The sequence below is a fragment of the Tyto alba genome, unplaced genomic scaffold (genome assembly GCF_018691265.1).
Source record: "Tyto alba isolate M040663 unplaced genomic scaffold, T.alba_DEE_v4.0 Super-Scaffold_22, whole genome shotgun sequence".
NCBI lineage: Eukaryota > Metazoa > Chordata > Aves > Strigiformes > Tytonidae > Tyto > Tyto alba.
Window position 1 is genome coordinate 17,179,768 of NW_024881296.1, and position 23,561 is coordinate 17,203,328.

The window sequence follows — 23,561 nt, forward strand, 5'->3', positions numbered from 1 at the left end:
AACAACAAAAGCCCAAACCTATAGAGGGACCTGCAGATGAAAGATTAAGCTACAAACAGAGATTTTGTTTTCCATTTATTATGGGTCAGATGCTGTTAGGTTTGAGGTCCTTGTTTCTCCTAGCACAGACAAGAAACTGAGGGCACCAGACAAATTGTCTCCTTCTCAGGAATTTTCTGCATGAGTTCAAACAGGCTCCACATAAACAGAAAGTGCTCCAGCATGCTGTATGCACAGGTCAGGTTGCAAGGAACCTTGTACGCTTTATGGAACTCCAGGGTTTCACATCTATGGTTTAGAGAAATCATTTTTCATAGTTTTCAAATTCAAGTCAATAAGGCAAATATGCAAGAGTGCTTTCTGTTTCCATTTCTCTTTGCTTTGATGAAAAGGTGACATTATTGCATACAATATAGAGTAGAATACAGTGCCTTTGCAAATGTTGTGTAGTTAAGGGTTAATTACCATGCACTTTTCTTACAGTACCTAATAACATGCTTTGGGGACAGTGGAGAAACTCCTCTGAACATCAGTCATTGTCTAGTGTTGAATTTCCAATCCTGTGCCATTTTATCTGTCAGAAAATAACGAGATCCTTGTAATTTTCTAGTTATTGCATTATCTTCATAATTCAAAATTACACGGCTACATAATACAGAGTAAATATAGTGTTCTTTGAGAAATATTTGTTCTTTAGAAAACGACAAAGAGGAGGCTGATGATAGTTTTCTTTGTTCTTGCTATTTGTTTACTATCCTGATCTTTTATTCCTCAGTTTCAACTTTCAGATAAAAGCTTTTAGTTGTTAATTTTCATGTGTTCGTTTCGGATTATCAGATTTTCGTCCATTTTGTTTTCTTCTCTCATACCTCACACCACAGCTTGGCTGCCACATCCTTACCTCCTTAGAGACCAGGTAAGTTATTTTGCAGTCTTGTATAGTGACTCCTTGTTGGCAGGACACGGTGAAGCAAAGTGATGCTGGGGCAGCAGTGAGGCCGGCCGTGCCGTGCCGTGCTGTGCCAGTGGGGCACACCACACAGGGTCAGCCACAGCCCTGTGATCACCAGGGAAGTCCCAGTGCTGGAGCAAGCTGAGATGGAGCCAGGAAGGCAGTTCAGGTTAATGGGGTACATGGCCATGGCTGCAATGCTGCTGCAGTATTGCTCAGGTGAAAGGATGGAGTAACAAACTGATTCAGTTTACAGAGCTGACTGTCAGTGTGACACTGACAGTATTTTTGAACACGCTGTCCAGTAAGGCTACTTAAGAAGCAGAGGTGGCATCACTTGGAGTTTACAACGGCAAAAGCAGGCAGGGTGGCACTGGTCTGTCATCTGCTGCCTCATTTATGTGGCATCCTGTTTGGATGGTTCACTGAAAATATCATCTGAGCACTAAGTGAAAGTCAAAGGGGAAATGAAGATCTTAAGAACTATTAGAAATAACAGAATATTATTTCTCTGTGGTAAATCAAGAGCACACCCTGCTCTGCACATACCAAATGCAGTTTTGGTTATCGCCTCTGAAAAAGAAAATGCTAACTATTGTTTAAACATAGGGCAGCAAAGACAGCTGGACGTATGGAATAGTTTGCGTGTGATGAGATGTTTATTTTTCTGTTCTGACAAGAGACATCTGGATCAAGATGTGGCAGAATTTTCTAAAATCACAAGAGGAAAGGAAAAGATTAAAAGGGATTTACCCATTTTTATTATGTGAGAGCTGGAGATAGCCATGCGACTACGAGGCAGCAGGTATAAAGCAAACAGAGAAAGCTCAACCACTGCACAGTAAATTGTGGAAGTTATTGCTTAAGGATATTGCAGAGATCAAAACTATTCAGGGCTCCCAAAGTGACTAGATACACTAATGGAGAATTTCCAAGAGTGATGAGGGAAGGTGATCTGGTTACACTGTCTACCACAGAATTTCCCCGATCCTGCTGATATGGATGGTATACAGAAATATTTAACTCTTTTCTTGTTTCCTATGCTTTTCTCATAGCATCTTTTATTGGCCTGTGCCAGAGACAGGATACTGAGAGAGATGGATTTTTTGTTAGGTTCAGTACATTTATCTATAGTACTTACTGCTAGCTTCAGCTTCTCCCAAACCAAAGATATCTTTACTTTCTTAGAAGGGAACTGAGGAGGGAGAGGAAGGAGGAAGAAACAGGGCTGGATGATTTCTACATTTTGTGCACTGTGGTGCTCAGTGTTGCATCTGTGTCACAAGTGTGTGTTATGTCCAGCCAGTATTGCAGGGAGCACAATTCAACTCAGTCCTTTTTTGCTCTTGCCGACCTCTCAAAGATTATTTTCCCAGCATTTTCTAGCAGACAGTAATGCTAAGACCAATAGTTCTACAATATTGTCTAGCCTATTATTTTGTGGCCAATACAGACGGATTACTGAGACCTAACTTGGAAGGTACTTAGCTTTTCAACTATTTGGGTGGAGGATTGGCTCAGCTGGGGAAAAAATGCAGTCAATTATTTCTAACACTAGGTTTCTTCTTTATCTAATGTGCAATTTTCTGAAATACTGCCGTGTCTTTTATCAAGAAATAGAGGCTAGCTGGCTTGGAAAATCTGAGATAAGAAGTCTCTGAGGCAGTAGTAATTGGTTGTGGTAGATTGGGACAAATTAGAATGGTGCTCAGCAGAATTATTTACTGTAGTGTCTACATGTCACTTATTTCAGTCACTTCCATTATGTTTTCCTTTGTCTCTATTTGTTTATTTATCTATTTAATATTGAGATAGTCATTGTCTTTAGCTTACTTTCCTGCATGAGACTCTCCTGAACAACAAAGACACAAAGCATTAGTCCAAAACATAAAAATGTCACATGTCCTCTTAGATTATGCACAGCCTGTCTTTAAATGTTAGCATTAACCTTCAGTTCAGTTGGATCTGTAGATACAAGACTGAAAAAAATGCAAACTGACAGTGTGCTGTATTTTTTTTGTTGCAAATATTTGTCTTCAGATCATATTTTCCAGGTACAGAAAGAAGTTAGGAAACTATTATTAGAGTTGTTGGAGATTCAGTTGATTAAGCACCTGTCACCTGAATCAGTTTTATATCACAGCTCTTCTAATTCAGTGGCCATTGCACAAAAAATATCATTGTACCTTTCAGATGTTTGCTACCTTGATTTGTTATCGTCCCAATGAAGGAGGATATAGTCCTAATGATCTCAAGTGTGCTGTGTTCCCGCAACCTACTCTCCATCAAATTCCAAAAGTAACAAAAAAATAAAAATAAAGCTAGATAATGCTCCACAACCTTCAAATGGGAACAATAAATAGAGACAAAGAGGAAGAGAGGGGAGGGGAGAAAGAGGAGATGTACACATACCAAAGAATTTGTTGCAGCAAAGTTAACTTTTGCATTCACTGCCAAACTGCTTGATGACAGCCATACTGTTGACGCTTTTATAATAACGGCAACAAGTGTGAGCAGAATTAAAATGAGGAAATGGGTGAAAACTCCATGAATGTAGCATCCATTGATGATACACTCATGCAACTCCCTCAGTGGGTTGCTGCATGAATGTAGCATCAAAGTGACACAAGTTTGGCAAGGCATACTTCTTGGAGTAACTAGTAAAGCATGGAAAAGGTCTCAAAATGGAAAGTCACTGTTATCTGTGGAAGCAGAGATAGGAAAATGGTCAGTGACAGCAATCTGTAGCCAAACATCAAAAATCCTGCTTTGCTCTTTTTTCCTCCTCCCCTGTTTCCCTCAAAGACATCCATCAAACTGCAGTAGGATTTCTGCTGACCAGTTTGTGTCTTGTAAATTGACAAGAGAGGGGAGAATCACTTTGCCTGGAATCCCTGCTAAATTACATGAAAACGGGATTTATGCTTCATGTAAACTGTGTAAATCCAGTCAGCTTTTAAGTGGAAACCAATTTTGTAGTGTGTAAGTATCATTGATTTGTTAATCTGACAATTTTTTTAAACAAGCTGATGTGGATTAGCGAGTTCTGATTGTATGTCTCCTACAAGTCATTTGAGTGCTGGATAGCTTGGTGAGTAAAGCACTAGAAATTAACCTTTCTGGCCCCTGCCTATAAATAAATTATTGATCCTTTAAAAAGAATCAAATAATCTCATTAGATATAGTTTTCTGTAGCATGAGTCTAAAATCCTGCCATACAAAATCATTTATCATAATTGAAGATCTTTTTCCTGAAGCAGACAGGAGCTAAGCTACAATAGAAAGCAAATCCTGCAGGAATTAGTATAGAAGAGCAGTATGAAGAATTTCCAACTGATTTGGTGCTTAAGGGATGTTTTGTTTCCCCTCCAAATAATTCTAAGGGCTTTTAGCTTTTATGTATGCTTTTATAGCTATATATCTAATATTTATCAGTCAGAAAAAAAAAGAATCTCTGAAATTTCATGCATGATGGTACTCTGCAGCCAGTCAGAAGTAGAAGAAATGAATTTCTGATCCATGACACAACAGACACAAATGGAAAATACATAGCAAGCGATGTAATATTGAAGGGCAGAAGTGATACAGAGTTCAGTACTTAACATATAAATGACTGCTCAGGAGTACTCTACAGAAAAAATAGTTAACACAGTGTCAAAAGGTAAGTGTACACACAGTGAGACCTAGTGTTGTTATTTTTTACAACTGCAACTCGGTGATCTACTGAAATGAAGAAAAGTCAAGTGAGCATTTTAATTACATGAGAAAGAAAAGCTGAACCTTTTGGTTAGTTTTAATAACTTGACTTTCCGTTTTGCAGAAGGAAAGAAAAACCACAAGATGCTCATGTTTCTCTGTGGCTGGGCAAGAGGAAGATTCTGTGAGTGGAAGGGAGAGGGGATTCCTGGGGGGACATCAATTCTGACTTGGCTTATCATCTTGCTTAAGTGTTAGCATCAAGGTCAGCGACATTCCAGTCCTGATTTCTAGTGTCTGCATCAGCATTCATAATGCCAAGCTTTGTGAGTCTGGGATCCCACTAGGTATAATTTCTCAAAAAGACTTTTTTATTCCTGATTGGAGATGATTGATACAGCAATACACGTACCCAAGGGAGGGAAAAAAAAATATGTATGCCCCCGCCACCCATCTGCAGTTGGACTCTGTACCCTGTGGGGTTTCATATATGCAGGTAGTAAGGTTGGAGATTTGCTCCTATACCTATCTGTTCTGGCTTCAGCCTCACAGCTCAGAAACACTGCATTGTTGAAAGAATACAGGAAAAAATGTAGTTGGGGGAAAAAATGTGCATGCTCTAGATATAGGAAGTAATTCAAATATTAGAAGAAATAGTGTCATATAGAGTGTCTAATTTAATGAAGATATATTGGACTTGTGATAATGGAATTATTGTGAGTTTAAAAAAACGTTTGGTGTGACCAAATAATTGTAAGGCATAGCATATCTCTGTGTAAGGTGGTAAAGATAAAAGATGTGTGCTGTTGCTCTGGATTAACTCAGAAGTTATTTGTGGCCGTGTAAGTAAAGACTAGAAGGAGTATCCTCTAGTGTGGTGCAGCAGCTGTTCTGTACTAAATTGCTAGCGTAATCTCATGAAATTGCTTGCACTAATTCACTTCAGCGTACCGATGAGTCTGATGGCATAACGCTGAGCTGTGGGGGTTCTCTCCTGCCCTGTACGTAGTAAAGCATATACATTTTCCCCCGTGTTCCTACTCCAGTGCAGCCATTGAGCTTGGGGTAAATTGTAACAGCCTTGGAAATTTATGACCTCAGTGCAAGCGCAGCATCCTTCTCTGACCCACTGAAAGAGCCTATCCACCCAGCGAGGTCTGTGTTTTCTCCTTTACTCACAAAGGACAAAATCAAGTCAGTTTGTGTATCTGCATGATGACTAACCACAGCAGAATATTTTTCAATATTTTGCAGAAATCTGTGGGTATTTAAAAATAAATATTCCACCACCAAGGAGAAATTAAGCAGTATTCCTTCACTGGTAATAATGTACCAGTTTGATTGCTCCTGACTAAAGTGTTTATCCCTCTTGATTAAAAAAAAATACAGTGGACTGGACTTCAGCTGCACAGTAAAAATAATCAGGAATTTTTTTTGTTATTCTCAGTATTTTTTTTGAACTGTTGCAGAAAGAGAGCCGGATGTTAAAGTGTTTTGTTTATTTCATAGACAAATAATAAGTCGTGCGCCATAAAAATAGATAGGCCATCTTTGATGTTCATTGACAGATCCAAAGCAAAGCATTCTTTATGAGAAAACACTGCATTGCTAATAAAGTGATCCCAACAGCCGAGATTGTGCTGCTTAATTTGTTTCCATGGAGTGATATTATAATTCTGACATACTGAAAAATCACCTCGCAGAGACTCATATTGCATTTGTTGCTGAGTGCATCTTTGATATAACATTTGTTATTGTAGCGCTTGGGGTGTCTTCAGAGGAGTAATATTCTAAATGAACCTGGCTGTATTATCCCTTTAATGTAGAGTAGAATTTTGCATTAAATTTTCAGCTTATTTCAAACGTGTTTCACCAGCTATTCATCATGAGTGGTCTGTTCAAGAATAGGGCCAGTATATCGATATAAAATCAGAAAAAATCCTTAACTCTCTATCTTCAGGGAAGCTCTCGGGTCGTTCTAATTCTTTTCTGTTAGATGAACAGACAGCATGATCTCTTGTATTTATGTCTGCCTGTCAGGTTTTTTAATAGTAGAAACACGAATCACTGTTTGTAATGCAGGATTAGCCTGTCTCGCACAATGTTATTAGAATTAGAGCTGACTAGAGAGTGACTTAATTTCTTTTTCTTCTGTATTTAACTTTAGTTTTCATCCCACACCAGCTTTTGCACTCACAGGAACACTCTGCCTGTTATGTTAGAGTAAATATTGAAGAACATATGTATTATTTGTCTGGATTTGCACAGACAAAAAAATGAGAGCAGTATGTAGTTCCCCCTCTGTGGTCTTCTGTGGTCTGAGCTGCCAGTAAAATCTAAAAAGATTGTACTATGATGTCCTATTAGACCTCAAGACTGGAAGGACAGTTTGTATTGAACACAGGCATTTTTCATAATTATGTTGCCTGCAGGGTTACCACCTGCCCTAATTTGATCTGATTAAGGTGGAATGCAAACCCGTCCTCATTTCACAAGTGGAACTTTGCCATGTTCCCTCACTGAGAGCAATAAGATATGCATACATGTATTGCTGCTGTGAAGTAGAAAGAAAAATATTAGAATTAGGTAACAATTAAGATTTCAACTCCATTACAAGAGCACGGGTCACATTTAGACAATTGCTTTGTTCTTTAATGTTCTAGAAATGGTTTTCTGTCATAAAATCCCTATAAAAAAAACAGAAAATCATAGCCATTCATCCAGATATGTCTGTACTATTCTGCAAGACATAATATATTCCATAGCTTTTTAAAATTCTCTTTTGGTTGGATGGGCTTATTGTCCATGAACATTTATTTTTAGAGTAGCCTGGGCTTGCCTTGTAGTCTGAGTCATTTATGTAGCAATTTAAATATTTATCTAAGCTCTCAGTGAAAGGCTCATGTTGAAGTCTTATAAATCCTGAACAGATTAAAGGAATAGCATTTTTTATATACTGTTTATACAGAATGACGTCATATCCTGGCCAAAAAAAAAAAAAAAAAAAAGAAATTCAAAAGTAGAAAGAAAAGCATTGCTATTTCTGGGTCACTGAATTTTGTTTGCCATTCTCCTTTCTCCAATAATAATTTTGTGCATGCTTATGAATGTGTGAGTAAAAGAGTGAGACCTACATGTGTGCATCTTGATTTTTCTGTCAGATTTTTTTGAGCTTGGCGTATTGATTTTCCTGTACTGTGGACAGAAAATAACCTTTAAAAATTGCATTTTAATATCCTTGAACACTAATTTTATAATTAAAGAGATGGAAAGCTGTGTTTGTTCTCTGGCACCTGGCCGCGTCTTCCTTGATGGTACAATGGCTTATTCTACATTACATAGTCTGTGTAATAACTTCACTTGGTAAAATATGAGTGAGACGGAAAGTTTTTGCAACATGAATAGCTGAAACTGTTATTTCCGTTTGTCATTCCCAAAATTATAGGCAGACAGTTTACTTAATTCATTTTTTAAGGGGAAAGAGAAGAAATATTTACTCTCCAAATCTGATTCTCAGCACTTGGGCTTTACAATACACTTCAGTTATCAAGACATCAGCTGGGAAATGGCTGTGTGAACTTTGGTTTAATTTCAGTTTAGAAACCTTTTAGCTTTTTCTATATTTTACCTGCTTAATTCTGGCATTCAGAAATTACAGTCTTTTAAAGACTTGCCCTTCAGTAACTGGCAAATGCAATTCTCCTATAGTTATTTTTTCCTTGTGTTGACTTATATTCAGGGATAGCTGGATTTTCCCTGAGAAGACAATCGTCTCTCTTATAAAGTCTCCACCACATGCTGAAAGCTCCTGACCTCTCGCTTGCCTTCTCAAAGGTACTGATCATCATCAAAGGCCAGTGCCATCATGAAGGTGAGAATTTGAGAGAACAGAGTTTGCTTTAGAGATTTCAACTACGTTTTGAATAAAAGATGAGAAAACCTTTCATGAATTGAGCTGGTTGAGCTAAAAACCTAGTATACTGAGAGAGGAGAGCTCCTTTCAGCCCAGATCCCGGCAATGAGATTTTCACTAGTGAGGTTTATATGGCAGAAGGTGTTGAATCTCCCAAAAGAAGTTTAGAGCGGCTCTGTTGTATCTCAACTAAAAAACAAACAAACAAAAAAATCACCTGATTACGTTAGGAGCCCTAGAACTGCTGATTTTCTGACTCTGATGTTATGAAGAAACTGTAGGAGTAACTTCTGTTAATTAAGAAGCATTTAAAAAATAAAAGAAATTATGTTGTTTCTGTAAAATTTACTTTGACAAAAGTCAGTATATGCATGGAAAGATGGGAGTCTCCTTTTTATTTCTGCTTCTGGAGCTGCTGTATTTGAGCAATAAAGGTCGTAGTTCAGTTTCTCATTACAGATAGACAGCATGTATTTTGTTTTGTTGCATGAGTTTAGTATTCACTAATTTTACTGAGAATTGCATGGGTGAATTTATGCCTATAATTTAAACCGGAATATCAAGCAACCAGATGGTACAGACTATTAGTCAAATATGTTTGCACTATTGCATGGTTGCCCTGAAGTCCTAGTCTCTCGGGCAATACTGATTTTTTTTTAGTAAATTTCCCCCCTCTGACAGACTCTTTCAACAGTTTGTCACATAGCAGTGCAGCATATACAGAAAACTGCCAAAAATAACAAGCAGTGGCATGCTGGCATTGTGCAGATCAGTACAATTCAGGGTTTGAAAGCTGATGTGACTAAACAGTAGTTGTTCAAGTCTGGTTTAAATATTGTTTTAAATATGCAAAAAGCAAGCAAGGATGTAGGTTCTAAACTAAAATGCCAGCTCAATATTCCTGCTGATATTTACTGAGGTAAAGATTAAAAGAAAGACCCTAGTTGAAAATGGCTAATGTGGTTCATTACTTCTAGTCATTTGGCTTTAAAGCATCATTTAAAAAAACAGTCAGCAGCAGCACAGTGAAGGCCAGAACTGCGTGCAATGTGAGAAAGCCAGGCCAGCAGAATTTTCTCCAATCTGAGATGCTCTATTTGCTACCAGAAGTCAAACTTTATGTGATCCTTTCCCAACTCTATTGCAGTCACTTTGCATAATTTTTTCACAAGTACTTCATGAGAGCAAAAATACCTTTTGTACCTTTGGATGATTTTGAAATTAAGTGCATACAAGCAAAAATGTAACCCATTCAGTTGGGCAACTGACACCTCTGGTAACTGGTCAGAACAAGGCAAGTATTGTGTCCTGACAATCAAGCTTTAATGGAGCTACCTTGTATTGTAGCTTCTGCAGCCTCTTAGATAGCAAAACAATTATAGGTCTTTTTACTGACTTCAGCTGTCAGAAGTCAATCAAGAAAAAAGAAAATTAACATAATACTGTTTGACAGGGGTATTCATCAGGAGAAAATGGTATTTCAATTCTGATTTTTTAAAAAAAAAAAAAAAGCAAATAGGTTTCTTATTGCAGATTAAGCTTTGAAAAGGAGGTACTTAAATACATCCTTTACTGGCACAGTCTTTTTAACAAAGTATTACATTTTGTGCACATAGCCAGGTTTTTTGCTAGTATGAATATGTGTAAGCACCATTGACTTGTTGCTATGATACTTTGCTTGAGCTGAAGAACTGCCCCACCATTTGTAGATTTAGAGAGACTTTGAAATACTTACGGGAAAGACCTTTGCCATTTTGACCTCGGTATGTAAACCACGTGCAAGTATTGCCTGTTATGCTCTCTGGTTTAGCATTGTCCAACTGCAGGGCTGAGCTTTGCAGTCTAAATACATGCCTGCTGACTTTGAAAGGATGGAATTCAATACTTCTTGCTTTTGAAAATATGTCCTTTTATATTTTTTCCCAAAGAAATCTATACTATTGAAAGACTCTAATATGTCTCTTTTCAGGCATTTATTTGTTTTACCTTGCTATCTTCTTATATAGATTACTGTACAGAAAAATATCATCTGCAAACTGATGTTATCAAAATGGCATGAGTACAGGTAAAGAACCCCATGTAATTTTTTACTTTACTTTGTAGTTTTTACTGGATGTTATTTCTTACAACGATTGTAAGGTGAACAGTGCAAGATTTATACAATTTGGGTACTAAAGGATTGTCTCCCAATTTGTAAATATACTGCTAACTGCAGTCAACCATATATTTACAAAAAAATAAATCATCAAATGTTTTAGTGTGTCCAACAGGCTGAATGCTCCTTGTAGCATTTTGAAATAGATCTATAGATAAGGCATATTATACTTGCTGAGAAAAGTTCTGATACCTATAGGTGAGGCAAGGGGATAACCACTGTGCATCTGTTGAACAAAAAGTCGATTGGTTTTCTTCCTTGGGGAAAAATGTTCCATGACTTGAACATACCCCAATCACAATAGATCACCAAAATAGGTGTTGGAAGCAGAAGCATGAGGTAATGGGTCAGACAATTTCAGTTTGCAAATGTGGCTCAAATGCATGATCAACATTGAGAATTCAGAAAGTAAATAAATAAGACCTTTTGTTAATAATAAATCAATAGGTAAGCTTAGTGATTACAAGCTGATTTCATGAGAGGGTTTTGATTCTGATGTGTGATTTTATGATTAATGGTGGTTAGCAATAATTGATCTTCCAGATAAAGTTGTGTGTTCAAGTGAATCCCCTGCATTTTAAGACCTGCAAAAGTAAGGCTTGGGATTTGAGATGACAAATTATTCACAGAACAGTTTTATCACCTTCCTTTCTTTAAAAATTAAATCTTTCTTATACAGAGGAAGATATCTGTAAACACCAGTGTATGTCTACAAATTAATGAAGCTTTAAATTTGGTTACATTAGAAAATTATCTAGGTAACAACAGAGGAAAAAACCTCAATAATGTACTATTTACAAAAGTATTGCTCATGAAATTTGTAAAAAAAAATGTGATAATGATTATAATACACTTCTGTGGGATATGTGAGAAAATATTTCTACATCTTTCACAATGCACAAGCAGTATTCCAAAGATAGGCATATGCACTTATATTCTGTGAATTACATACTTGATATTCTTCATGATATCTTTTAATCTTTTCGGTAAAGTATTTATACATTCCAGACACTCTCCTTAGTTTTGTCTTTGTTCGTGTTCACATAACATCAAAAACGAGGAAAGGTCACCCGAAACATCAGAACATTTAATTACAAGCACAGTGAAGTCACTTTATACTTTGAAATCACTGTCAGTTCTCATAAAAGTGACCGCACTGTCACCAGCACAGGTTTGCTTTCCACTGGAAAAGACAAGGCAGAAAGCTGTATTTTTTTACACCAATATTCCAATTAGTTGAACAGGTTGGAAGAGACTGGGAAAATGCACACTGATTATGGGATTTCAAACCTGTTAAGTTTTGTGTGACACTCTAGCCCGACTCACTCTTCTTGCTACCCTGTTACCATTCCCATTGTTATCGCACACAGTGCAGGGCTCTTTCTGTCATTCCTGATTGTTCAGTAGAGTTGCTTGGGCTGGGCTGGGCTGTGCTGAGTGCTTGTACCCTAAGTGTGGAGTCCCAGCTGCTGTGTCCCACTGTACCTAGAGGTTGCCTGTGCTCTGGGTGGATACCTGCTATAACAAGCACCTCAGAGCTGCAAGGTTCCCTTGCCACCATTCCTTGCTGTGCATGCACAACAGAGCAGTGTACAATTGCCTATAAATATATATATATATATAACCATTGCTATATAGCAAATACTGCTATCAGAGTGTTGCATATCCAAACTTTTGGAATATGGAAAGTTTTTCATATCTGTACTCAAGTTAAGTATAATTCTATGTGGAACAATCAGAAAAAAAAAAAAAAAAAGACACATGTCCATTAACTTTCTAAGCATGAAACAGTTATTCTCATGTATTTGAAACGCTTTTCAGTTACAAGCTCAGTTTAACAATTAGCACTGTGGAAAGATATCCTTTGAAGGACACTGATAGATATTCTTACATGGTTATGTTCAGAGCTCACAAAAGGGTATGTACTTTTCAGAATTAACAAGTGTTGATGCAGACAAATTTTAAGTGAGAGAAATGGAAGTTACAACTGTGTCCATAATGTAAATGCTAAGTTTACATGGAGCTAAATATGATGGGAAAATTTACATGCTCAAATTTGTGTGCAGAAATGGTTGGGATCACAGCTGTTGGGTGAAATTAAGCTCATCTAACCTTAAAAGTCTAAAAGTTACTTGTGTAAATCTTACCTAGTTGCCTTAGACTCCTCAATTAATGGAGATAAGTGGATACCTTTTTCGGGCCTGTCTCAGACAGGGGGAATTAACCTGTGAGGGTGTGTATTTCCTTCTATTGACTGAAAAGGAAGTGTGCAATGAATATATTAGACACATACAGCTAATATTTAGATGTTTAAATTCAGTGAATTGGATGTGACCCAACTGTACCATTTGGGGAAAGATGAAATTTAAAATGCAAAGAAGGAAATAATGCTACAAACGTATGGTAGGAGATGTAGCCATGATCCTACAGTATAGATACATATGCTTGCAACTACAGTTAATGAAGATGTCATTTGATTTTCTATGATTCTCTGAGGCTAAAATTCAGCCCATTCCCCCTGCCCCCCCAGCCAGGAGCAGGCAGCTGGGGGCTCGGGGGCAGCCCCAGGCACCTCCCTGGGGATGGGAATGGGCCAAGGCTGAGCTGGGAGTGGGCCCGGCTCAGTGGGGCCAGTGGCCGGGCAGGGCTGTGGGGAGCTGGAGACCGGCCCTGCTGCGGCATCGCTGGGGTAGGGGCTGACGTGGGGTGCTGGGCCAGTGAGGAGCCCTGGGGGGGCCAGGCAGGGACAGCCAGGCCTGGGGGTGCCGTCAGGGCCCTGGAACTTTTATTGGTTATCAGTTGGCTGTATTTGTAACAGCAGTCACTTTTTTTTTGCTTTTATTTTGCCAGTTTAGGCAATATTAAAGGGCTGATTTAATTTTTCCTTTGCCTTCTCACTGGAGAACATAAGTCATACAAAGTGATAATTCTAAGCAAAACAAAACCAGAAGCTAATTCTGTCTGAGAAGAATTATGTGAAGATTTGGGTAATTAAATTGGTAGTAGTTAGAATCATAGTTTAATTACAAGTATAGCTGTAAATGTGTGTTAAGACCAGTTGAAATCAAGGAATTTATGGTGTTAGGAGACATTAAACTGTTCTTCCTAAATTTTGCTTCTTTATTATTTTCTTGGAGATACATCTATGAACAGATTAAAAATAGCCTTATATCTTTATGAAGGGAGTACCACAATGTAAATTGTAAATTTGAAGTTGCATATTTCAGTAACTTTGAATGTACCTTTCATTCATAAGTGCAGTATTTTGAGTTAAATAATAAAGCAATATGAGAATCAAGCAACCACAAAATTATTCAAACAAGCAATCTGGGGTATGATGGAACATTCATAAGCAAATAATATTCTTAAATTTAATTTAAGTAATAAATGCTTAAATACAAACAAAGAAATTACTTGTGGTGAGTTTATAAAGCTGCCGGTGCTTTGAACTGGATATCATCCCTTCATAACTTAGTTTCCTGCTTAGACTCAAGCTCATTCCTAAAACATCACATTAGTTTAATGGCTCTTATTGCTTTGAGGTCAATGGAGCTATGTCAGAGGAAAAAGTGGTATAAAAATCCTAAAGTTTTGCATCAATTTTATATTTCTTACATCTTGCTCTGCCTTCACAGTTAGCAAAAACCTGTAACAGCCATTGTAGCCAAGAGCATATGAAACACATAGTTTTAAATGTGAGTTGAAAGAGGAAACCAATAAACAATTTAGCTGATATTTCATCAGCCTGCAGACATCCTCACTCCTGAATTTTGGCTTCTGGTCGAAGTCAGTTGTCCATGTTTTTGCATCATTTCCTTTTAACACTCCTATGTGTAATTGTTATTGATTGATTTATTTAATGTACCTATGGTTCAGTTTATGTCTGTGGAAATTTCATGTATGCCTATACTTTTTCAAGTAGTAATGGGGAAGAGGGAAATAGAAAGTTTCAGTAATTGCTGAGACCGTAGATTATAAAGGATTCTGTACTACAGAGGGTATAAAAGCTAATCCTCAAAGCATTCTACACAAAATAACAGAAATCTGTAAAGTGCAGATTATTTATTTCATGTGGCATGTGCTAGTTGCATATCAGAGACTCAGAAAATATGTTTCTCTTTTAACCTTTGGTGTGCACAATTTTCCAGTGAACCTCACTGCTTAACTTCTGATAGTTTTCAAGTCGCCAAGTGTGGTTGCATATACATGAATATGTGAATGGATATAGGGGTGGTTTTGTGGGTGAGATGACAAATAGTTCTTAATGCTTTTCAGCAGAATAGGTGAGTTTTAATCTTTTTATTTATGGAACGGTCTCTAGTCACAGTCCAGGAATTTAACATCATCTAAGACTTTCAAAACTCCCAGTTATTTGGTAAAAATGGGTCACAGTGTTGGAGCATGTTTTACAAAGATCTGCTTACAGAACAGAAGAAATTAAAGTAGAAATCGGAAATATCAGAAATACATCCAGAAAAATCCCAAAAGAAAGGAAGATGTTTGGATCTTCTTTTTTGTTTGTTTTCCATATTTCTTCTTTATTTCAATTTTTTTCTCAACTTATTGTTTGACCACAATAATTTCCATTGTTTCTTCAAATTATTTCTTCTGCAATGTGAAGATCTGAAAGGACTTCTTACAGACAGCGGACTGTTAGCGTGAATCACTGTAATTTAGTATTGCACGCATTTGACATTTCTGAACTCATTGTTGCTGGTAGGCCTAATGCCAAGAGTGACATGGTCTTTAAGCACTCTCTCCTTCTTTGCTAGTAACTTATGGATCTCTTGTATAATCGACTTTTGAGATCCAGTGAAAGTCTGGACTATGAAGAGATTGAAAACTAGATTGGGCAAGTCTCTGAAAAATAGACTACACAAAATGTATATACTATGACTATACAAACTGTATTGGGAAGAGGATGCAGCAGTGGACAACTAGTAACACTTAAACATATATGTGTTTATATATACATCTATATATATCTTCATACTTTTACACATCTTTTAACAATCCTTTTTTCCAAACTGTTTATAGTCTCTAACATGGAATAAAGGGAGAATGCATGTAAGCAGTTCACATAGGGGAGATTATATGGGATGAATGGGATGGATTTCTAGGAGAAATAGGCATTCAGGAAATATGATTTCAAGGAGAAGGGAAAGATAAAAAGTTCTTGCTAGACAAGAAAAGGGAAACTTTCCCATCTTAAGGGATCCAGTGAACAATATATTGGAAAGGATAAGAGGGAAGAAAGAAATGATTGGTTGAAGAAGCTGTAAATGCTACAAAAAGAAACAAGAAGACAGTTTAGTTGGTGTTACAAACTAACATCTGTCAAAGATTAACAGACAGTATTACATGAAATCATAATTATCCTCCACACTTTGAAATTCCTATAGCAGTATACAATCAACGCAAATGTTTTCAGGGGAAATTACATGTAGAAAAAAATTAATAATTACATAAGAACTTGAGCGTAAGAGAGAGGAACTGTCTTTTTTGCAGTGAGTTCTGATCTGAAACAAGAGGAGCCAACAACTCTGGACAACAAGTCAGGACTCACATCAAGAAGTTAGAGAGACAGTTAGAGTTGATACATTCAATGTTTGGATGAGCTGAAAGGTGGAGATGTGAATCCGAGTAAAAATGAACAGAAAAATGCTGCATAGCAGTGATTCTGTGGAGAAAGTAGTAAGGACAACTTTAAATGCATTGAGAACAAGAAACAGAATAAACAGTGAGAACCTAAGCATGGGTGAAATGAGGAGAGGGAATTAAAGGTGATACAGGTGTTGTAGCCCTAGAAGTTGAGAATAAAAACCCATTAAGGAAGAATTACTCAGAGCTAAAACTCACACAAGCAAAGATGTGAATATCCTTGTGTGTGAGAGGAGGGAAGAGGTGGGTAGAAAGAAGCCTATAAGAATCTAATGGGGTTTATTATGCAGGGAGAAATAGTAATATTTAATAAGAGACAAGCCATGAATAGATAATTCTTACCATATGCTTAAACTGTGGCCATCTTAAACCTTGGATACCTTTGAAAGCCTTTGCTGATGAAGTCACGCTGATGATGCATTCTCCACCTGTACCTCCTCTGAATGGAGAAAGCACTTACCAGCAAAAAGCTGATTTGAATATCATTTAAATGAGTTCCCTAAGTAGAAAATGTTGTACTGGTAGAAGACTTGTACTAGTATAATCCTATCTATAGTAGGATTTTTGTGTTTATAATTATGTTGCTTGCAAGTGTAAAGGCTTTTCCCTTTGTATCTCTAAGACAGCTATGCCAACAGAAGCTGTGAGTGTAGGTCATGCCTCATTGGCTTTGAGCGAAACCACAGTGCTTATGGAGATTTCCTGAAAACTGTCTCCAAATTCATTTGCATCCTTTTAATGGCAGACATTAAGAGTGAGAGGTAGCTGTCTGTAGTTGCATCAGCAGAAAAGAAGGTTGATAAAAGTCTTAATTCCTCCCATGTTCTGGGGAGAACTATGCTCTTAATTCCTTGCAAGGAATTTTCTCTGATCACAAGCAGATGCTTCAATTTATGGTAAGAAGAATAAAGCCTCTATTGCTTTCACTGCCTGCACTTTTATCCCTTGCCAGAAATGAGTCTAGTAGTGCACAAAAGTGAATAGCAGGCTTGGATTTCATCACCGGGAAGGTAATCACAGTCTGAACAGGTCAATAAAGTGCTTGGCGTATTGTTTCTTACTAGCTGGTACAGATGTGAAAATGTCGTGATTGAACATTAATCTGATTACAAAGTTCTGGCAAATCACTCTCCTGCCTGCGTAGTTGGTTTTTGCATTACACCTGTGGGTGACAACTACATATTTATGAAATGGGTTATAATTGTGACAGCCAAAATTAAAGTGATCTGTGGGGCCTATGAAATCCTTCATGGAATCAGGGAAAGCCCCTATTATGCTTAGAAATGAGTCCAAACCTGGTGTGTGAGTCAGAATTCAGCTTTGGGCAGCTCCAAGGTTTTGATGTGAGATCCTCTTTTAACAGGCTTTTGGCTTACACTAAGGGGCTGGTGATATCTGGCAGACAGTGCTGCCCTTTTCATCTTGCTTTTGTTTGTAGTCCTTTGGGGAAAGGGCTAAAATATTCAGAATATAACCTTTCTAAGCATTCTTGGTAGCGTGCTCGGAAATGTGGAAGGATTATTTGATAGATGGTTTTCAGCATTCTGGTGCCCACAGAACCATGGCTAATCTTTCTAATCTTCTTTATCTAAGGTAATCTGTATATTATATCCTCTGCATCTATGTAACTTATGCTGAAACTGCACTGACAGGAAGCTCTAAAATTCCTATTTTTGTTTCTTTCCAACAGCTGGCTGTCCGGACTCCTTGATTAAAGAGCTTCATCACTTCAGGATTCTAGGAGAAGAACAGGTGAGTTAGCAGCTCAAAGGCAGCGTCTTAATGTCATGAAAGATAGACGCTAATGAGACAGTTTCATCTCTCTCGAGGGAGGCAGAGTGTATCTCATGACCCCCACTGACCTGAAACGTGGGGAAAAAAACACACAGGAGATATATGTGAGATTTTTTTTTTTTTTCCCATTCTATCCATCAGCCTTGACAGGTTATTAATTGGTACATCTGCTACCTGCCACTGCGTTTTGGCTTTCGACTACAGCAGTAAACAGGCTCTCTATAGCAGCAGATAGACAAATAATCTAAGGGATTGATACTTACAACTACTCATTATATTATCCGTCTCTTTTTGTGGCCTTTTTTCTCTTTTAAAAGTGTGTTTCTCATTCATAGTTTTGGCTGTGCTTTGCACTCAGAAAACTATTTCTGTAGAGGGATCTTAGGAAAGCATAAGTGAAGTATGCTCCACAACACTCAAAAGATGGTCATAGATATTATTTTGTCAATAATGAAATTAATGTACAGAGATACTGAGAAAATGCCCTTAAATTTTGAAAGACAAGTTGAATTTTCAAATGCTCAATGATTCTGAAATTCAAGTTGTCTTTGTTTCTGAAGTATCTCTCCTAATGCACTGCTTATAAAAGCCTAACTGCCTGACATAGGGTTGCAAATACTAGAAGCTGAAGACCTGAAAGCTTAGTATTACTGTGTTGTACATGAGAATATCTGCATCTTTTAATGAACCTGGCACCAAGGGACTTGTACAAGGTTATATGAGGGCTGTGACAGACATAGGAGCAGTTCCTGAAATGTTAATTCAAAGTCTGGTTTATTAGTTTTTAGATCAGATTATATTGTCAAGAACACCCTGTTGCTTCTCCTTTCCCTTTTTTTATTAGTTAGGGCTGCTGGTATATTTTATAGTCTTCCAGTTATCCTCCACCAGTCATCCACTTGAGTTGTTATAGAAAGTCAAAAACCAAATTCCTCAGGGACTCAGCTTTTCCTCAGCAATAAGGCAGTATGAAGGGAGTGTAGCAGGTTTTCTCTGGCAGGAATGGAAAAAATTACAGAAAACAGACTAGGCCAAAGAAGATACTAGAAGCAGGAATCTGGTGAGATTGAGGATTTAGGAAGAGGAAATAAAAAAAAATATGGCCAGGATTGATGAAGCCAAGAGACTGGTTAGAGCCAAATGACAAATAGAGGGCAGAGTAAGATGAAGCTTCAGGGCACTTGGAGACACTGGGCTGGTGAAAAAGGGTAGGTATAGAAACCAGAATGGTAGGGATAAGGGTCTGACAAGGAGCTGGGACCAAGGACTGGAAGGAAATGACCAAATATGGAAACTTGATAAAAAGACTGGTAAATAAAGGAAGATCTGTATGTAATGAGCTGCATGAGGAGGTGAAGTTAAGCATAGTAGGAGGAGTGGGACAAAGAGATTTGAAGGAAAAAGTAGGGAATGCCTAAACCAAGAGACTGTAAGTATGAGGGAGAGGGCTGAACCAGACAGAGTTTGGTAGCTCTACTGGCAGAGCTCTGAGGATGGAGTTGTAGACCTCAGCCTTGATAATAATCACTAACAGAGCAATATAATTTAATTGATGGACTTCCTTTTTTTTCTGTTTGATTTTTAGAAAAGGAAGTGGTAGATATAAAAATGAAGGCTGAAGAATTAAGAGTGCAAATGAGGAATTCAGACACTAGGAAATGTCAGATTTAAGATTGTTCATGTAATCTTAATACTTTCTTTGTTCCACTCACCTACCCTTAGACCATTGCACTAAGAGTATCAAATTAAATGGTCATACAAATCTCAAAAGTGGGATCATGTAAAACACGAGGAACAACAAAAGAAAAGATAATTAATTTCTGTCCAATACTAAGAGAAGTCTAGAAGAGAGTAGAGGAGTTTGATGAGGAAAGCCCCACTAATCAAATACATACAGTATTTTTGCCACTTGGAATATTTTTGGTATTCTTTCGGACTTTCATGACAAAATTACTACTCTTTGTATAGAATACACCTAAATGGATGAAAAATTTTTGTCATCATGCATTAGGAGCACAAAACTATGCAGATATAAAGTTGTTCTGCAGAATGGATCTGACCTATAAGCATTTGCCTTTCTCTGAAACTGGCTACACCAACAGGTTATTTGGATACAGTGGTTATCATTACAGTCTTAACTAATGTCTTTGCAAGTGATGAACATTTTAATGAGGCTTGAATTATTCCATAAACCCATACAACTCTAAAGAATATTGCAATTATATTCCATCCCTACAAAAGCATTGTTATAATGAGTCTACTGATGATGGCAGTAGCTCTTGCTTCAAGTTAGCACATACTTTCACAGATAGTGAGAATTTGGTGCAAAATCAAAGTAAAAAAAATTAAATCTAAATGAAGAAATAAACTAATTTCAGGAAAAGTCCTTATTCACATGGATAACTAATTTTTTCTTATATTTCTTTAGTTATATATTTGCGTTTTAAAAAGATCCAAAGTGTGTCTTTTTCTATTACCATGCATACTAGATAGCAAAAATATCATAATTAATTATAACGGTTTTAATCAGACTACTTAAAATTTCAGTATTATCAACAACATACATGTTATACCACTGCAAGCAACAGTCAAAGAGTAATAGGGGCAAGTTACTGCTTCATGTCCAATCTTGATTTATTTTTAAAATGCTTATGTATTTAAAGCCAGATTTAAAAAGTAGAATGGACTATTGTGATAATCTGTTCTGATCTCCTTTAGAATACACATTACATGACTTTCCTGGATTAATTCTTGTTTAAACTGGAGTATATTGCCTAGAAAAACATCCATTCTTTGTTTACAAATCACTTGCAGACATTAGATCCTATTATACCTCTCAGTAGCGAATGACAAAAAATTTCCAGCCTCTTTTCTTTCTGCCACTCTATCAGGACCAGTATCCTCCCTACATTGCATATCTTCTATCCCCCAGTGTCCAGATCATTTACATTTCCAGTTCCCTTTGTCCTGTCACAAGGCTATAGGTGATCATCATAATCAAAAATTACTTCAACCTATGGATGCATTTCAGAAAAAAAACACCATTACCCTGAAACAGGACTAAAACAATTGCGTATACAGCAAAAGGAAGTCTGTTCGTTAGACAGACTGTCAGCTAAATATGTTTCAGACAGAATAAAGGAACCTTTCAGTTTGAAGTGGACACTCCCACTGGAACTTGTGGGTTCCAGTTAAACCAACGGCTACCCAATAAGGAATATAATTTCCCTCCTGGAGACTTCTATATATGCATCTAAGAGGTGCTTTAGTGCTTTTGGATGTGGATGGACATAGTTCAGATCCAGCTCATGATCCATCACACTGCTTCCCAGACAGAAATCCCTTTCTGCAATTGTGGGTAATAGTTTCTTCCTAGAAAAATAACTTTACATGTGGCTGTGCTGAAAAATAAGTTGTTTGTTTAAACCTAGTTTATCCACAGTTCAGATACCCCTGTAACATGAACTTAACTGTCCATGTTACATGTTCATTACTTCCTCTTCTCAAATTGCGTACAATCTTTATCACTGATATTCTGTTCTTGGTTTTCTTCCAAGTCATTGATAAAAATTTTAGATGGCATAAGGCCATGAATCAATACTTTCAGGACCGTTTTGGAAGCACACTTGCTTAATAATGATTGCCCATTTATAATTATGTTTTAGACGTGCCAGACAACTAAGTTTTCATCCTCTTAATATGTGGCAGGCATCAGCAAGACAAATGCCTTACCGAAGTCTGCTTCATCAACTCTCTTACTTTTATCAACCAAATTTCAGTCAAATTAAAATGAAGCAACTGTTCCTAGTACAAACCCCTGGTGTCTACCTTTTGTTCATCAAGTATTTGTTTCCTGTAAATACTGACCATATATAATTTTTGTTTATGTCATTAAGAGAGAAATGTTTTGAGCATCTTGTAGGATCAAATTACTCAAAACCATGTGTCTACCAGTCTGTCTGTCTATCCAAATAAAATGTTTCTTTATCTAAGGCTAAGCATTAAAGGAAAACTAATGCTCAGAAAAAAAGGCTTTTTGTTTAACTTGAAGCATGAAGAGTTGCTCATTAATATTTCCTAAAAGGAGTCCTTTAATAATAAAACAGTTGTCCAAATAGTCAAACTTCTCTGTACTCTCCTGAACATGGAAAACTCTCATATCTTTTTTTCCCTCAGAAACATACATTATGGGAAATTCATTCTAGCTGGAAAGTCTTTTAAAGTTTAGTTGGAGGCAACAAGATTCTAAAGAGGCAATTGTTTTTAGACTTTATGGAAAGAGGTGGTCATAGTCTGCATAGTAAATTAGAAGAGTACAAGCTTCCCTGGTACATGATATGCATTGTGTATACCTAACTTACCACATAAAATCAGCTTCCAGAGTAAATGGTTTAATATGCAACACAAATATATTTAGCAACAGATTGCTACCCTACTTGATACTTGACCCTTTGAGAAGGTGCCAGAGATCCTGACCTAGAAAAGTCTCCAAAAGCAGCCTTGACTGGTTTAGTTTGGATCTCCTTTTCACAGACCTTCCCAGTGCACAAAGGTCTGTACAAGATAGAGAGTTTCCTGGATGTGCAGCTCTAGGAAAGATAAAACATGAAGCCTCCTAACTGTCCTTAGCTCTGTTGAGCTTTTTCTTGCAATTTGATCTCACTGTTCATAATCCATCATTTTCCCCTAGCATAATGGATGCAGTCCAACCTGCTGGCTAACTGCTTCATTTCATAGATACCTGAGATACATTCAGGATTGGGATGAAAGATTTATTAACTAGGGAGCTACTGAAAAATAGCACAATATAAGAAAGTTAGTCTCCTGTGGTAGCTATTTGCCTGTCAGTCTGGCTGTCTCTGCTAGTAAATGCAAATGGTTCTACAAGTGGTGATAGTACAAGCTGCTTACAAAAATGTTAAAGGTGCACTAAGTATGAGCTCTGTCCAAATACAGTGGAAGGCAGGTAATTCAAAAAGCTAGTGCCAGAGACAGCAGAGAGAGTACTGTAATTCAGACCTAAACACTACAATATACCAACATAGCAAGATGACTTGCAGTGAACTGTTATGGAGTCTCCCTAATGACTCTCTGAGAAACTTCTCAATCCTCCCCAAAGTGATTAAAAAAATCTTGTTTAATTGTTTAAACGGAATATCGTGATTCATGAATAAAATAGCAACTACATCTGAAGGCTGGAAGGGAAAACAAATAACACAAGAGCAAGCAATATGTTGCTATACCTGAGTGCCCCCAACAGGTCACAGCACAGATGAATCAGATGATGTGCTAGTGGCAGGAAGAGAAGCTGCTAAGTAATGTATAGCTGCGCTTCTCTGCTATATCATCTTCCCTGACAACTTTGCAGAATGTATTGGCCAGTTTCTTGA

The 23,561-nt window shown here is 37.3% G+C and overlaps 1 protein-coding gene across 1 annotated transcript in view; it reads left to right on the plus strand.

Moving 5' to 3' along the window:
- The window catches only part of PRKN (parkin RBR E3 ubiquitin protein ligase), a 543,490-nt gene that overhangs the window by 391,807 nt on the left and 128,122 nt on the right, over positions 1 to 23,561 (plus strand). Inside the window, exon 7 of the mRNA XM_033011713.2 lies at positions 18,068 to 18,129. Coding sequence (XP_032867604.2) covers positions 18,068 to 18,129 — 62 coding nt within the window. The remainder of the gene's footprint in view (positions 1 to 18,067; positions 18,130 to 23,561) is intronic.